Source organism: Myotis davidii, unplaced genomic scaffold (assembly GCF_000327345.1).
Source record: "Myotis davidii unplaced genomic scaffold, ASM32734v1 scaffold79, whole genome shotgun sequence".
NCBI lineage: Eukaryota > Metazoa > Chordata > Mammalia > Chiroptera > Vespertilionidae > Myotis > Myotis davidii.
The window spans coordinates 3,156,696-3,173,664 of NW_006294339.1; the positions used below are offsets into that span (position 1 = coordinate 3,156,696).

Here is a 16,969-nt window from a genome sequence, read left to right on the forward strand (position 1 = left end):
GAGGCTTTTAACATTTGAGCTGAAACCTGAGGTGGTGAAGCTGTGGGTGCTAGCCAGGGAAGGAGGCTGGAGAAAGGGGTGCCCAATGCCAGAAGGCCCAGACTTAACCCAGGAGCCTGACGCCTTGGAAAAACTAAAGGAGCTGAGGGGGTGGAGAGGAATGGGGAAGGGAGTGTGAATGGGCAAGAAGGGTGAACAGGGAGTTGGGGCAGACACAGAACGGCCTTTTGCTAAGGACTGAGGGTGCTGTCCTGAAGACAACGGGAAGCGATGGGGGTAGGCAGACGGGCAGCATAAACAGATGGTCTTGGCTGCCCTGAGGGTCATGGGGTGGGTGACCTTCCTCCCCGTGGCCGCCACTTCAAGTGTATAGTGCAGCAACAATGTCTAGCTTCTGGGACTCTGTGTGTGTGCCTGCCTTGTGGGCTTTGCTCAGTAAGTATTGAAAAAGCCACTCTTCACCTGACTTGATCTCCTGTGTCTCCTCCCAGGGCCCCACTCCTGCCTAGGAACACCATGCATGCAGGTGAGCTGTGCCTAGGGGAAGGGGTGGAGTGGGGTGGGGTGGAATTAGGGAGTTGGCCCCGCAGTCGGACTGCTGGGTGAGGCAAGGCTGTGCTTACCACTCTTCACCTGACTTGATCTCCTTCTGTGTCTCCTCCCAGGGCCCCACTCCTGCCTAGGAACACCATGCATGCAGGTGAGCTGTGCCTAGGGGAAGGGGTGGAGTGGGGTGGGGTGGAATTAGGGAGTTGGCCCCGCAGTCGGACTGCTGGGTGAGGCAAGGCTGTGCTTTTGACGATGATCTCAGGGTCTCGTCTATGTAGCCTGCCCCACTCGGAACAGGCAAACTTTTAGGGGGAGCAGGCAGCTCTGCCAAGGCTGCTGTGGGAACCTTGGGCCATAGCCATTTGCAGAGTAGTTTCAGCAAGTTGGGGGTTGGCTGGGAGCAGTGTGACCAATAAGGTGCTCCTCCTCCCCTTTTTCTCCCTCAGGCGGGAGAGGTTCCTCATGTCTGTATTTGTGGGCTTCCTACCGTGCACGTGGCACAGTGCTAGGTGCTGGGGGTGCCCCAGGGACTAAGATCTGCATGGTTCTTGCCCGAGTGGAGTTCAGGTCTGGCAGGGGCGGGACCACTAATTGAGTCATTGGAATAAAGTGCACTGAATATTTTGTCGTGGAGGCTGGGGCTGGAAAGGTGGGCTGGGCGTGGTCATGGAGAACCTTGTAAGTGACACAGGGGCCTCATTTTAAAGAGAGCAGGGGTCCTTGGAAAGATTCTAACAGGTGAGGCTTGGCTGAATTTGCCTTCTCTCTCTCAGGAACACTGCGGGGAGCTCAACAGTCAGCTGTCAGAGAGAAGCGGGCAGTGGCATTGACAGACCTCTAGACGGCATGGCTCTGAGTCAGAGGGCTAGTCTGGTCCTCTGTGAAGACCCAAAGAAGACACGCAGTTTCAACTCCACTGGGGCCCCAGGTTTAGGCTCTGACACCATCTCTGGGCCAAACCCAGACACAGACCTTGTTCCTGCCCTGAATGTCTCCCCGAATCCTGGCTTGGCTCTTGTCCCAGACCTTCATCCAATTCTGAGTCCTGTCTCTGAGGAGGCCCCTGGCCTCGTGTCTGATAGCACCCCCAGTCCTGAAGAGAGCGGGGCCGTGGCTTCAGCCGCCCTCCAGACCACCTCTTCCCCCTCTGGCGAGGCACTGGGCCTGGAGCTGAATCACATCTCGAGGCCTAACTCACAGGGGGCCCTACATCCAGCCTCACCGCTCGTTCCGAGCCCTGACTCTGCTGAGGCCCAGGGTCCGAGCTCGGACAACCACTCTGGGCTGAAGTCTGAGGAGGCCTTCAATCCCCACTCAAGCAAGGTTTTTGAGTTGGGTCAGAATAACTCCAATCCTTCCAGGTCTGAATCCAACCCATTTTTAAGGACCTTTTCAAGAGAAGCCCTCGTTCTGGGCCACTGCCTCTCCAGGCCATGCTCCAAAGCACTCCTTATCCCGGCCTCAGGCTCAATGGATTCCCCTTCCAATCACCTGTTCAGTGTGGGCTCAAGAACCGTCTCCAAGCTGGACCTGAAAGGGGCTCCAGGTTCCTGTGGGACCCTAAGCCCAAACACCAACGAGACCATCAAGTTGGTTTCCCAGGACATTTCTGGGTCTGTTTCAAAAGGATCCTTTGGTGCAGCCTGGAACACAAGTTCCAAGGGAAACATCAATGTGGCTTTAAATAGCAATTCCAGGTCTGATTTGAACATGACCGTCACTCAGGCCTCCTGCTTGGCCCTGATTCCTGGCAGCCATGATGATATCAGCCTGCGTTCCAGCACCCATAGACCCAACTCGGTCCTTTCTCCGACCTCGTGCATGACCTTGATAATGGGCTCCAAGGAGACCCTGAGCCTGAGCTCTAGCCTCATCTTTAGCGACACGTCCACCCTGACCCTGAGCAGCCAGCAGGATGATTCTGACGACAACGCCATCCACACCGTGCCCCTGGAGGAAAGTCAGAGCTGGGGCGAGATGGCCAACGCCGAGATGAGCCGGTTCCCGCTGGTGTTCCCCACCTGCAACACTGCAGACAAGGGCACCGCAGCCTTCCGCAGCGTCCCTGAGCGTGAGTATGGCCAGGGCGACAGCCCGAGAGAGGGCACTGTCCTGGGAGAACCTTGTAGTCAGACTTGTGGGGCGGGAGCGGGGAGAGGGAGAGGAAGGGAACGGCATTCAGTGGATAACATGCAACATATTCATTATGCCCAAGAGACCCAGTGCTCAGCCTCGGCTTGTTGGGCGACTTGGGACAAGCTACTCAATCTCTCTGAACTTCAGTTCCCTTAACTTCAATAATCTCCATAGGATAATACTTTTATTATGTCCAAATTACAAGTCGACTAATTTTATCTTCCTTTCCACATGTATGCGTCTTTCTTTCTTGATAAATTTCAGACCTGGCTGTTCGGGTCAACATTTTTTTTTTCCTTTTCTTTGTTCAGGTCAACATTTGACCCGTGGAGTAGGCAGGCTTAGCTCATCTCTATTGAGTTTTGAGGTTCCTCCCTGAGCAAAGCCTTGGGGTTCTACCTGGAACCAGCGCTCACTCTGACATGCCAGTGTTCTGTAAATTAATCTCCTAGCAGTTTTTGATGTTGTAAAGATTTCCTTTCATTTATTTATATCCCCAAATAGTTTTGTTTGTTCATGGACCAATACCATATTGCAATGAAAAAAATTTACCATGGTTTTGTAAATATGTAGTCATATCTGTTAGGATAAGAATCCCTCTTAAAAGTTCTTAAAACTATTCTGAGGACAACAGCATCCAAACCGTGCCCTGGAGTCTGTTAGGAAGCCCTCACTCTTCCATACACATTTTAGAATATTTTTGTCTAGGCCTAGGTCCTCAAAAAATTTTTCTATCATTTTTTTGGGAATGCGATTAATTTATCTATCAAAGTTTTCCTTTATATAGGATACTAGAGGCCCAGTGCACAAAATTTGTGCACTGGGTGTGTGTGTGTGTGTGTGTGTGTGTGTGTGTGTCCCTCAGCCTGGCCTGTGCCCTCTCGCAGTCTAGGAGCCCTTGGGGGATGTCTGACTGATGGCTTAGGGGAGCGGGCCTAAGCTGGCAGTCAGACATCTTTAGTGCTGCTGCGGAGGCGGGAGAGGCTCCGCCACTGTTGCTATGCTTGCCAGCTATGAGCTCAGTTCTGGCTGAGTGGTGCTCCCGATGTGGGAGTGCACTGACCACCAGGGGGCAGCTCCTGCATTGAGTGTCTTCCCCCTGGTGGTCAGTGCACATCATAGCAACCGGTAATTCCACAGTTCAGTCATTTTGCATATTAGCCTTTTATTATATAGGATACCTTTTACTAGAATTAACAAAAACTCTCTATCAAAATCTATTGCTGTTTTGTTTTGTGTTGTTAAACCTCACTTGAGGATATTTTTCCCATTGCTTTTTTAGAGAGAGTGGAAAGGAGGGAGAGGGAGAGAGACAAAGGAAACAGAGAGAGAGAGAGAGGGAGAGAGAGAGAGAGAAACATCGTTGTGAGACACATCAATTGGTTATCTCTCATATGCGCTCCTACCAGTGTGGGGATGGAGCCTGCAACCCAGGTATGTGCCCTTGACCAGAAATCAAACCTGAGACCCTTCAGTGCATGGGCCGACACTCTAACCTCTGAACCACACTGGCCAAGGCCTATTGCACTTTTTAATAGGCTAATTCCTAGGTATTTTATTGTTTTTATTGCTATTATGAATCATATTTTATTTTCTAATACAATTCTTATTTTGTACTGATGATGCTAATGATGTAGAGAAATTTTGTTTTTGCATGTTGAACTTAAAAAAACCCCAGCTTGAGATATAATTTACATACCTTAAAATTTACTCACTTTAAGTGTACAATTTAATGTTATTGAAATATACACAGAATTGTGCAATCATCACCATAATCAATTTTAGAACATTTTCATCACCCCCCAAAGAAACCCCAAACCTAATTTAGGTATCACCACCAACCCATGCCCTCCAGCTCTGGGAACCTACTATTCTACTCTCTGTCTGTAGAGATTTGCCTGCTTGGCATTTTATATAAATACTAGAGGCCCGGTGCACAAAAATTTGTGCACTCGGCTTGTGGCTGAGCAGAGATCCCCCCTGTGAGAGTGCACTGACCACCAGAGGGCAGTTCCTGCATTGAGCGTCTGGCCCCTGGTGGTCAGTGTGTGTCATAGTGACCAGACATTCCCAGTCATTCTGCTGTTAGGGTCAATTTGCATATTACCCTTTTATTATATAGGATGTGGTCCTCTGTGATTGGAACACTTTAACCCTGTTTCATCCCTCCTTCCAATTTATATGCCATCCTGGTGATGCATATTCATTCTTTCTTAACCCTATAAATATTATTTTATGTAGTTAATGTTCTTATATTAACCCCAATATGAGCCTCTTTATTTGCCTTCATTGCTTATTGCATCTCAGACCTTCCCTCTGCCATTGATTTCCTTTAGCCTGAAGTATGTCCTTTAGACTTTCCTTTAGTGATTCTGCTGGTGATGAATTTGGTCATTTGTCTCTGAAAAATGCCTCTAGTTCCTTTCATTCTTTTTAAAAAAATCTAAAACAATAAAAACTTGCAGAAAAGTTGAAAGCACCATATAAAACTTGTTATGAATGATTGGATAAGTTGCCAAATGATGCCCCATAACCCCTGAATTTTAGTTTTTATTTCTTACAAAAGAGGACAAAAGGTAACCATCAAAATCATGAAATCAGTATTCATAAACGGCTCCCATTTCATTCCTGGACCCCACTCTGATGTCACTGACTGTCTCAGGAATGTTTTTCTGGAAAAGGAGATCAGTTCCAAATCACTCATTGCACCTTTTTGTCTCATCTGTTTTGTTACCTCAGTCCTTAGCCTCTCCTTGACTTTCTTGTTATTTTTGAACATGAGACATCTGGCCAAGGGGGCAGCAGCTGACCCGAGCTCAGGGCTTGGAGGGGAGTCACCTATTGCTCCCTTTTGTCACTTCAGGAGGCCTCATCTACCTCCCCCCCCGCCCCCCCCACACACCAAAACCTGAGAAAGTCTCAGAGGCTTGGTTAGCACTGGGGATGTGCCCACAACCAAGGTACATGCCCTTGACCGGAATCAAACCTGGGACCCTTTAGTCTGCAGGCCGACGCTCTATCCACTGAGCCAAACTGGTTAGGACTTGGTTAGCAGTCTTGTCGATGGGTTCCTTGCTAGATTCGGTCACAGGTCCGTGGTCACATCCTGGGCAACCCCTTCCACTCGCTGCTTCAGGCCGGGCAAGCCCTTGCTGGCCACGGCTGCAGGGCCTGCGAGGTTGTCAAGGGGAGCCGGGCAATGGTGATCTCCTGACCTGCATGTTCTTGCTGCATTTGCAGATTATGGGCCAGCTGTTTTGTAAGTTGTGCCTTAGTTTGGGTTTGTCTGTTTCCTCATGATCACGCCCCCGCCATGCACGTCTGGCAGGAAAAGCACAGGAGTGGTGCTGGCTTTCTCGCATTGCCTGCTATGCAATGGTGGCACATGCTTTTGACTTGCTCCATTACTGATGATGGTCATGTCAATCACTTGAGTGAGACAGTGGCTGCCCAGGTTCTCCTCTATAAAGTCACTGTTTACCCCTTTGTCATAAATATCATGTGGGGAGCTACTCTGAAACCATGTAAATATCCCCATCAGACTTTCAATTTACTCATTTAGTTATTTACATCAATGTAGAGTCGTGGATTCCTAGTTTATTCAATGGACTACGTCATCTGTTGCTGCCATGACTTATTGTGATACTCTAACTTCCCCCAATTTGACCAGAAGACTCCCTTCCAGCAAGCTTTTGTGTCCCAGTGACAGATCCCCATTGTTCTGTGAGCGCCCTTTCTTATTTCCAGTACAAGATGTCTCTTTCTTGGTTTCTGGCTGGTCTTATACTTTCTATGCCCAACGCCTAGAGTCAGCCATTTCTCCAAGGAGACTTGTCCCTTTTAGTGGAGAATGGTATCCTTGGTGTTAGCTGTTTTCACTGCTATTGGGATACCTCTGTGTTTCCCTATTGGCTCCATCTTCCAGCAGCCTCTGGTAGCCAAGGTGGCCCTGAAGTTCCAGGCTCATCAGAAGGAGATACACTTTCTTAAATAAAGCGCTCTATTGCCCTGCTAACCCAGGAGCCCATCCTTGGACAAACCCCTGTGGCTGAGGGCACAGGACTCTATTCGCCACGCTTGGATTGCAGACCCACCCCTATGTGAAGAGGGGTGATGGGCGGGGCTTGAAGAATTCCGCTTCACCTAGCCTCATGGAATGGGTAACCCACAGGGAAGGCAGGAACTCTGTCACCAAAAGGAGGAGGAAGAAGTCTGGGGCTGACAAAACAGCAGGTCTCTACTACAACAGATAAGAGTTTAATTACGAAATGTGATGACGGTTGAAAAGAGAGTACGCTGATGCACAAGAGGGTCACAGTGGGGCCCCTGTTCGCCTGAAGGTTAAGGGAAGCCTCTTGGAGAAGTGACAAGCAAGCTTAGACCCGAAGGGCAGCACGAGACCTGGACGAGGGGGCATGGCAATGGGTTGGCCCAGGCAGAGGAAGATGCCTGTGCAAAGGCCCTTGGGAGGAAGTGTGTCTGGGTCTGAAAGCCTGTGGCCAGTGTGGCCAGAGCATGGTGAGTGAGGGGTGAGTGTTGGGGCAGGGCCTGGACAGGGAGGGAGGCTGCCCTGCAGGGCCCTGACAAGGATGCTCAGTGAAATGAGGTGCCACCGACGGTTTTAGGGAAGGGAGCCAGTCTGGCTGCTCGGGGAGTCAGGATTGGAGAAGCCCAGTGGGGAGGAGAGATGGGACTATGGCACCCCAGGTAGACTGTATCTTTCTCCCCTCTTCTCTTCTATTGAAACGATGACATGCAGGAACCTTCAGTGAAGAGACCTCATGCCTGGTGAACGCACCAGGGAAGAGAGAGGATGACAACAAAATGACTCTGGTATGCTTCCTGCCCAGCCAGCAGTGGACTTCCTGGGATGCCCCCTCCCTCCTCACCCCCCCTCCCCAGCCCCAGCCTTGACACTCCCTGTTTCTCCCCCGGCTCCTCTTTTCTCCATGGTGCTCATCACCACCTGATGCACTGTGTGCTTTACTTCTTCATCTCCTTTCTTGTTCGTCTCTCCCACTATAACGTTTCCCCTGTGAATCGGCGATTTCTGTCCGTCTTATTCACATCTGTTTTCCCAGCACCCAGGGCACTGCCTGGCGCACCATAGGTGCTCAGTAAGATATCTAAGCAACTGAATGAATTGTGAGAGGGTCTCTAAAGGAGACAGAAAAGCTGCACACAGGCCGGACACAGGTCTTGGCCTTGAAGCAGGCCTCAGGTGGCCAGAGAAAGCCAGTGTCTGCAGCACTTGGTGAGGGCCAGCGGGGAAAGACTGGACAGGCTGGTGGACATGTGTATGACACACAGAGTGTGGGCAAGACAGGTTGATAGACAGTCTGGAAGTTGGGGATCCATCCAGGCCAGGACTCCTAGGAGGGAGGCCTGCCCCCTGGCAGCTTTGAGGCCAGCTCCCGTCTCTGAGGCAATGCAGGGTGAGGGTGGGAGTGGGGAGGTGGTGGCAGGACTAAGAAGAGGTCTTGCATTTGGGGAGCAACCGTCCTTATCCCACGATACCCTTCTAGTTGTCCACCTTGCTCTGGCCACACTACCTTTTTCTGTTTCTCACACATGCCAAACCCATTCTTACCTCAGGGCCTTTGCATTTGTTACTTCTGCCAGGAAGGTCCTTCTACCTACAAGAGAGGCGTAATAAAGCCGAAGTGAGGTCTATCTCTTCATCTATCTATCTAAAAGCCTAAGCGACCATCTGACCGTCCAACTGGTAGCTGCCACCAGGGGGCAGCGCTCAACGCAGGAGCTGCCAAGCTGCAGTGACTTGGCAGCTGTGGTTCTCGGGTGATGCCACAGAGAGGAGGGAGCCCAATTCTGGGGTGTGTCACCTGAGAACTACCCTCTTGCAATCTGGGACCCATCAGGGGATGTCAGAGAGCCACTTTTGGCCTGATCCCCACAGGCCAGGCCAAGGACCCCACCAGTGCACGAATCTGTGCACCGGGCCTCTAGTGTTACATAATGTATGCACAGCCCTGAGCACAGTCCCTGCACAGAAAGGGTTTATTACTGCAATCACTCAACACATTTAATCGAGTTCCTACTATGTGCTAGGCACTGTTTCAGGCACCAGAGATCCAATAGTGAAGTGACATTCTAGTTTGGGGAGACAGGTAGACCCTCCTTCTAGTTCTTCACATGGCTATCTCTTTCTTGTCATTCAGGACTCGGCTCAAATATTATCTCCTCTGAGAGGCCTTCCTTGACTGTTCAGTCTGAACAAGCCATCTCTCTCCTATCACTTTTGCACCTGAAGTTATCAAACTCTGTATAACAACCACCCCAAATCTTAGTGGTTTAAAAGTTCACTCTGGCAGCTGGGGAAGGATGGAAAGGGCCCAATGTCTCATGATTCTAAAATTTGACTGGGTACAGCAGGTGGTTCTTCCGCCATGCGTGGTGTAGACTGAGATCACCCGGGGAGGGGGGTTGGAGCATCCAAATGACCCCATATTCCAGCGTCTCTCTCCACATGGTGTCATCATTCCATGGCAGCTGGGTTCCAGAGGGGAAGAGCTGCCAGTTCCTTTAAGGGTTAGGCCAGGAACTGCACAGCATTCTATGGTCCAAACAAGTGGTGAGATGAACCCAGATTCAAGGGCCATCTGTCCTGTTGGTAGGAGTGGGAAAGAACTTGTGGGATCTTTAACCCACCACACTGCCCATCTGAGTACTTTGTTTTGCTTTCTTTATTATATGAAGTTACTTTATTTCGTGTTTTCTTTCTTCTTCTGCTTTAAGACAAGGAGAATGAATAGATTAATTGGACATTGGTTAATGTATTCCCTCTCTCAGGTAGCAGAATACCTTAATTTGACTAGGATGTGCCCTTAAGAAGGTAGATAGCAGAGGCCCTTAAGAGGTATTACTGCCACTGTGTGGCTCAGATGGTTGAGCATCATCTAGCAGTGGTTCTCAACCTTCTGGCCCTTTAAATACAGTTCCTCATGTTGTGACCCAACCATAAAATTATTTTTGTTGCTACTTCATAACTGTAATGTTGCTACTGTTATGAATCGTAATGTAAATATCTGATATGCAGGATGGTCTTAGGCGACCCCTGTGAAAGAGTCTTTCGACTGCCAAAGGGGTCGCGACCCACAGGTTGAGAACTGCTAATTAATGCATCAGGAGGTTGCATTGGATGCAACGAGTTCCTGGTCAGGGCACATGCCTGGGTTGCAGGCTCCAGTAGGGGACATGCAGGAGGCAGTTGGTGAATGTTTTTCTCTCACAGATGTTTCTCTCACTCTCTCACTCTTTCTTTGAAATAAATGGAAGCACATTTTATAAAAAGAGGTATTGCTCATGGTGAGATTTCAGCTTGAGATATTGGGACCTCTTCTCCCTTAGTTGACTGGTCAGGGGGAGAGTTTAGCAGTTGCTCATATCTGTCCTCCCCCAAATGCTGTTCTTCAAGGACTATCCACACCCTCCTGTTGTCACCTTCTCAAGTCTCACCCTGTCCCCCAGGAGTTCCCCTTGTGGTTTCTCATTTCTCTCGGGTGATGCTGGGGGCTGACAGCTGGGGAGGAGCAGCTGGCATGCCTGCAGGTGGCGGGCGGCTGACGCAGGGGTAGGGACAGCCCCTGCAAGCCGGCTCAGTGTGGCGCTCACCCTGCGGCTTTGCCCTCTGTGCCCCCGAGGTCGAGAATGTCATCACCCTCCAGAAGAGCCAGGATGAGCCGGAAGGTGACGGAGAGAAGACGACCATGATGAAGAAGATGATGGTGTGGGAGCCGCATCCGATCTGTGGCTTTGGGGTGGGGAGGGAGTGGAAGTCCTGAGTCCACCCGCTGATGAGATGGGGGCTGAGGTGGTGAGAGGACAGATGAGGAGGCAGGAACTTGGACTTGGGTCCCAGCTCCACCTCTAGCTGTCCTCTGGCTATCGGGGAGCTCAGGCAAGTCAATCCCCTTCTCTGAGCCGCACTCTTCTCATCCTGATAATACCCGAGTCACTGCTTGTTGGGAGGACAGAAGCCAATGGTTAGCTCCCTGGAAAGCATTATACACCCGGGAGCAGTTATTTAATACCAGCAATTCCTCCTGATGGGGAGGGAATTTCCTTGTCATTTTGCAAAATATAATCACTTCTCAGTTATCCACACAATGGGCTGGGTTTCCAAAATTGTGTTTAGCTTTGGGTCCCTTAAAGGGAGAAAGCATCCTTGCCCTTGATACCTCCATTTAACTAGCATGAATTGCGCACGTATTGTGTGCAGGTACCAGATCAAAAGTGAGATGTCATTAGACCATCTTTAAAGGAATCCAACTGGATTTCTTTCAGGAGCCCTTCGCTGTGTTTTTGCTGTGGGCCAGTCCATGATTTAAATATTCCTCCCCACAATGAGGCTTCAGAAACGGTTCTTGCTGAGCCCCATGCTGTGGCTAAGCAGATTTCTGGGTGCAGCTGGTTAGAGCGGGGGTGTTCTTGGTGGCGTTGAACTGAGAGCTCAGGGCAGGTTTGGGCAGCGAGCAGGCTCCCCTCACTGGAGGCCTATGGGAGCGGAGGTGGGGAGTTCTGCCCAGGCGAGGGGTTCTGCCGCCCGCTCCTTGTAAGGAGGGTGGCTGTGGCCCTGTGGTCTGCAGCGGCCTGCCCCCCTCATCGGCCCAACTGTGGTCCCCTGTCCAGAGGCAGATCCAGGAGGAGCCGCTGGATTCCCTCTCTAGCTCCGTTCGTCAGGAGGCCATGGAGGCCCTGACGCAGCTGAGGTGCCCACACCCCCTCCCCAACCCCATGTCCTTCTTCCCATGGGCTCTGCCTCTCTCCTTGGGGGCTTCTCTGCTGTGCCACACCCCCACCCCCACCCCCATGCCTTCTCCTCTCCTCTTGCCCAGTCCCTCCTCCCCCACCTCCTCTCCCCCTTTGTGGGTCTGACTCTCAGGCCCACCCCTAAACCTCCATCATCCCAGCTCTGCATGCACAGCCCAGCCTCCGGCCACAGGGCCCCCCTCATCCACGCCTTTGCTTTCTGTCTCTGCACCAGCCACACCCAGCCGGCCCTGGGTGTCCGGGAGCGGTCCGAGCTGGTGAACACGTGCGTGAGGAGTGTGTTCTCCCTGCCCTCTGTGCAGGCCATGCAGGAGAAAGATGAGGCCAAGGCTGAGAGCATACAGGTGAGCGGGGCCTTCCCCAGCAGGCCCCGCGGCTGCCCAGGGCCCTCAGAGTGAGGCACATTCCAGGGGATGGGGATGTCCACCCTCCTGCTCAGGCCTCGGGGCCTCGGGCAGTCTGCTGACTCTCTCTTGGCCTGAGAGGGATGTTTGGTGAATGAATGAATCTTTGGAATGGGGATCAGCCCCTCCTCTGGAGTGTTCTGTCCGCTTCTGGGCCCGGCCCTGCCCTGTAAGAGGGATGTGGGCAGATGTTGGCCTGGCCAGAGTTGGTGGCCAGGATTGAGAGGAGGAGGGCTGAGGACTGGGCCACGGTGAAGAAAGACTGGGCTGAGGCCTGGAGAAGTAGAACCACCAGGAGCTCATTAACACGAGCGTCTCTAAGCCTCTGCAGGCCTGTCCTAGGAGGAGTGGGCAGAGGTGACCCTCAGTGTAGGATGTAGGGTAAGTGGGGGAAGTTAAGGAAGAGGCATTTCAGCTCAGGGTAAAGCACATTCATTCATCCTTTCATTCATCAAATATTAACCGAGGGCCTACTCCTGAAGTGCAGGGGTGAGATTCAGTAGGGGCAAGGACAGGGGGAGATAGACATGATCAGGGAATCTTACAATTAATGCAAAATTACAACACGGGCAAATGTTGCAAGCAAGAAGTACTTGGTGCTATAAGAGCCCAGGATGGGGTCAGGGGTCATGGTGCTGGAGCTGAGGTTAAAGAAGAGCTAATTAGCAGAAGAGGGTGGGGCTGGCAGAAAGAAAGGCACACCAGGCAGAGGGAACAGCCTGTGCAGAGGCCTGAGGACAGAGAGAACATGGTGTCTGCAAGGGTGACACTGAGGCAGTGTGGCTGGAGCCCAGAGGGCCAGGCTAGAGTGCTGGGAAGCAAGGCAAGAGAGCTGTGGGCGCCAGACCAGGTGGCAGTCAGAGGGCTCTGGGTTCCAGAGGAGACCCAAAGGAAGGGTGGCTCATTGGGGGGTTGGGGGGATGGGTGAGGAGGGGGAAGAGAGCAGTCCCCTTGTAGTACCAGCCCTAGCCAGCAGAGGTCAGCACTGCACAGTGATAGGTTGCAGATGAGAGGGAAGGAGGAGGAAGTTGGCGAGTGAGGTTTGCTTGGTGGTTGCCTTGTAACCCTGAACAGTGACAACATGAGAGACAGACATGGTGACTTGGCAGGACCAGGGAAGACAGGGGAGAGAGGGCCTTCCCAGCGTGGCTGGAATCCACTGCTCAGCCCTGTGCATGTATAATGCATGCACTTACTAAAACAATTCCAGGGCTGTGGTGTGGCTGACAGAGGAGGAGCCTGGGCAGGGTAGAGATGGCCCCTGAAGGGGCGACCTGGAAAATCGATTTAGGTCTAGGAATAGCAATTAAAAGAAGAATCAGAGACAATAATAAAGTTTATCTAGCTCCTAAGCTCTAGAGCATTTTCCCACCCACCCCTCCTTTGTTGCTTACCTGACCTATAGTAGATTCTCAGTAAATGTGGGGTCTCTGCTTTCTCCCCCTCTAAGGTAAGAAGTGAATGGATAATAATTATCAATTTGTTGATAAGGAAACTGTACCCATGGAGGGGAAGGAATGTGTCCAATATCATACATCAAGTTAGTCTCAGAGGAGGGACCAGAAAGCAGCCTTCCAGGGCCCACACACAGGGGTTGCCCGGGGCTAGGGTCTGCTGCAGGGGCTCTGAGTGGCTTGGTCCTCCCCCTGTCCACAGATCCTCTACCGCCAGACCCTGGATGCCCTGCAGACACTGCTGAACGCTCTTTTTGTTGAGGACCCCACTCCTGCTGGGCTGAAGAGCATTTTGGAGGTGTGGGGAGGAGGGAGAGGAAGGGTGGAGGAGGAAGCAGGATTGGCTCAGGAGGGGGAGTATGGGGGGCGGGGGGCTAGATCCAGAAGGAGTGATTTGACTTCCGGATATCATCTTGTGCCAATGTTCTGCCTCCCTGTCTTTTACAGCCCTGTCCCAGACTCTTGCCCCTCCACCCTCTCCCTGTCTCTCATACTCCTGCTGTCTCTATTACTGCCCCTGTCTTTCTCTTTTATCCTCATGACTCTCCATCTTCCATCTCTCTCCTCATTGGTCTTCCAGCTTCATTCTCAGCTTCTGAACCCCAAGAGTCCCTAAGCTTTAAGAAGAGGAGAACTGTGGGGAGTGATCTTTCTTTCTTTTTAATCCTCACTTGAGACTATTTTCCCATTGATTTTTAGAGAGAGTGGAAGGAGAGGGAAAGATAGAGAGAAATATCAGTGTGAGAGAAACACATCAATTGGTTGCCTCCTGCATGTGCCCCAACCAGGGCCTGGGCCGGGGAGGAGTCTTCAACCGAGGTACGAGCCCTCAACCGGAATCAAACCTGGGACCCTTCGGTCCTCAGGCCAACGCTCTATCCACTGAGGCTAGGGCGGGAGTGGTCTTTCTGCCCTTCCCGGAAGCTGGTCAGTGGAGGCTGGCAGCCGGCCTGTAGCGCTGAGTCTGGCCCTCGTCCTCACAGCCCCTGGGGCCCTGGATGAACTCTGGAAAGGCCCATGAGCGAGCACGCGCTGTGAACAGCAATGTCTCTTTGTTGAACCATACGCTTCTCACCTTGCCTTTCTTTGTGAGTGTCCCCTGGGAGGCGGGGGGGGCCACTTCTGGGGAGAGTGTTCCCAGCTCTGAGGGTGCCTGTGATCTGTCCAGAGATTCCCAGGCGACCCTTACCAGCCTCAGAGGGCTGTGCTATCAGGGCAGGTGTCCCAGCCCCGTTCACCATGTGCTGTATAGCACTGTTGAACCTATTGGACTCAGTCCCTAAGATTACAACGCAAACAGATGTCTTCGGGATTCCCTGCGCTGGGGCTTCTGCTGGGGAGACTCATCCTTCGCATCGGGGACCCTGAGGAGGACATAGGCCGGGAGGCTTTGGATGGCATCGCCGTCCTCTACACCATCCTGGAGCTCCAGAAACGTAAGCCTGGAGCACCTCCGAAGCAAGGCTTCTGCTTAGGCACTTGGCCAGGGACTTGCCTGGAGCCTTAGCTACGAGGCGCTGGTGGGAGATTGTGGAGACCAGCAAAGGGTCTGACGGGGTCTGCAGAGGCACAAGCACAGTCCCCACGGGACCAGGGGACAAAGGCACACACACAAGCACAGTCCCCACGGGACCAGGGGACAAAGGCACACACAAACCTGTTTTGATTTAAGCATTCCTTCTATCTAAGCTTTTCCTCATCCTCCTGAGTTTAAATGGCGACTCGTTTTCACGTTCCCATGGAACCGTATATACTCAGGCATGGTAGCCCTAATATCTTGTCTCCTGGTCTGTCTTTCCCACTGGACTAGACTATAACCCCACAGGAGGGCAGGGCAAAGGCTGTGTCTGGTTCACCACTGAATCCCCAAGGGCTGGCCATGGGCTGGCACCTGGTGGGTGCTTAGTGACTATTTATTGAATGAACGGAATACAGATTTCATCTTAGGATCAGGAGTGGTTAAAGCCTGTTGGTGGAGAACATCCCTGGATTCAGCTTCAGGGAGCTGGTGACGCGGTGTGGGCTGGCACAGGTGCCCAGATGGCACTGCACCTAGAGGTGCACAGTATCACCTGTTCCTCGCATCCTTCTTTTTGCCATAGGCCCAACATCGCCCCAAGCCAAGGGACCCGGGCTTACAGTTTAAACTTCCCTGGCTCTGGAGGCAGAGTGACCTCGGTACAAGATCAGCCCTAGCCCTTCCTAGCTGTGCGACCTCCGGCCTAGATTTCCTCACCCGTAAAAAAGGGTGCAATGGGATATAACTCGCAAGATTTTTGAAAGCTTAAACGAGATCATATATGTAAAGAGACCAGCTCAGTACCACAACTAGACATTTGTCAAATAGTTTTGTTTTCCCCATGCCTACACGGATGATCAGTTTCAGCCTTTTGGGATCTGTCTGGTGTCTGCTTTTCCTGACCTCTAGCCTTTGGGACAAATATTTGGCCCCTAGGCGATGTCCCCTGCTGCCCAGGAACCACTCAGACCTCCTGAGTGGTGGGTGGAAGTGGTATAAGTCACATTCATCATTAGCCTTAGGGGCAGGAGTAGTGCAGACCAAGTTAGTACAGCATTGCTAGAGTTAGCAAACGAAAGGATAGGACACCCACTTAGCTGTGAGTTTCAGATAAACAATGAATACTTTGATTAAATATATATTTGAGATATACTTTCACTAAAAATTATTTGTTTACCTGAAATTCACATTTAACTGGGGAGCCTGTATTTTATCTGGCAACCCGAGGCCAAACCCACTCTGTTCGATTCTCTAGGAGCAAAGTGTTTGTCCACGCTCCGCCCCCTGTAGGAAGCAGCCAAGCTGGGATAGGAACCTGCGTGTGCCTGATTCCAGGTCTCAAGCTCCTTCCCTTACATACAACCCACACATGCGGTCCATGTGGTCCCTCCGCCCTGACAGACCTTTCCTATGCCCATGTCTTGCCTATGCTGGGGGATCCAGGTAGGACCCAGGCCAAGCCATAGTAAGGGCTCAGAAAATGCACCTAAAATGTGTTTCCTTCAATAGAAAAAACAAAGCCATCATGTGCCAGAGACTATTCTAGGCCCTGGGACACCGCAGTGAAGACAAATATAAAATCAATGAATTAAAGAATCCCCCCTATTGAGCTTGCCTCCTTGTTGTCAGGAGACAATAAAATAAAAGCATATAGTAAGTTAGATAATGATAAAACCTAAAGAAAAAAAAAAGGCAGAAAAGGGGAGTTGGGAATGCCAGGGGTAGGACGATTGTCAATTAAAAGAGGTATTGCCACTCCCCCACCAGAATGACAAAAATGAAACATACAGACAATACACATGCTGGTGAGACGCGAAGCCACGGGAACTCCCTGCACTGTGGGTGGGAGCACACGGTCTCCGCTGTGGAGAACTGTCAGCATCCCCTGCAGCTGAACCTGCGCTTGCCCCAACACATAGCAGTTTCTCTCCAGCCACCCAACTAACCAATGTGCACATTTATTCACCAAAAGGCATGGACTAGACATACTGGACTGTTCATAGCAGCACGATGCATGATGGCTGGAAACAACTCCAATGTCCCTCAGAAGCGGAACAGATACAGAAATTGTAGTATATTCACACCATGGGAAACCATGCAGCACTGAGATGAATGAA

The 16,969-nt window shown here is 51.5% G+C and overlaps 1 protein-coding gene across 1 annotated transcript in view; it reads left to right on the forward strand.

Annotated features, from left to right (window-relative positions):
* The first annotated feature begins 1,366 nt into the window (after window positions 1-1,366).
* Window positions 1,367-16,969, forward strand: part of MROH7 (maestro heat like repeat family member 7) — a 37,593-nt gene continuing 21,990 nt past the window's right edge. The window contains exons 1-7 of the mRNA XM_015566991.1: window positions 1,367-2,658; window positions 10,347-10,430; window positions 11,335-11,414; window positions 11,690-11,819; window positions 13,536-13,631; window positions 14,317-14,421; window positions 14,634-14,769. Coding sequence (XP_015422477.1) covers window positions 1,396-2,658; window positions 10,347-10,430; window positions 11,335-11,414; window positions 11,690-11,819; window positions 13,536-13,631; window positions 14,317-14,421; window positions 14,634-14,769 — 1,894 coding nt within the window. The 5' untranslated portion in view covers window positions 1,367-1,395. The remainder of the gene's footprint in view (window positions 2,659-10,346; window positions 10,431-11,334; window positions 11,415-11,689; window positions 11,820-13,535; window positions 13,632-14,316; window positions 14,422-14,633; window positions 14,770-16,969) is intronic.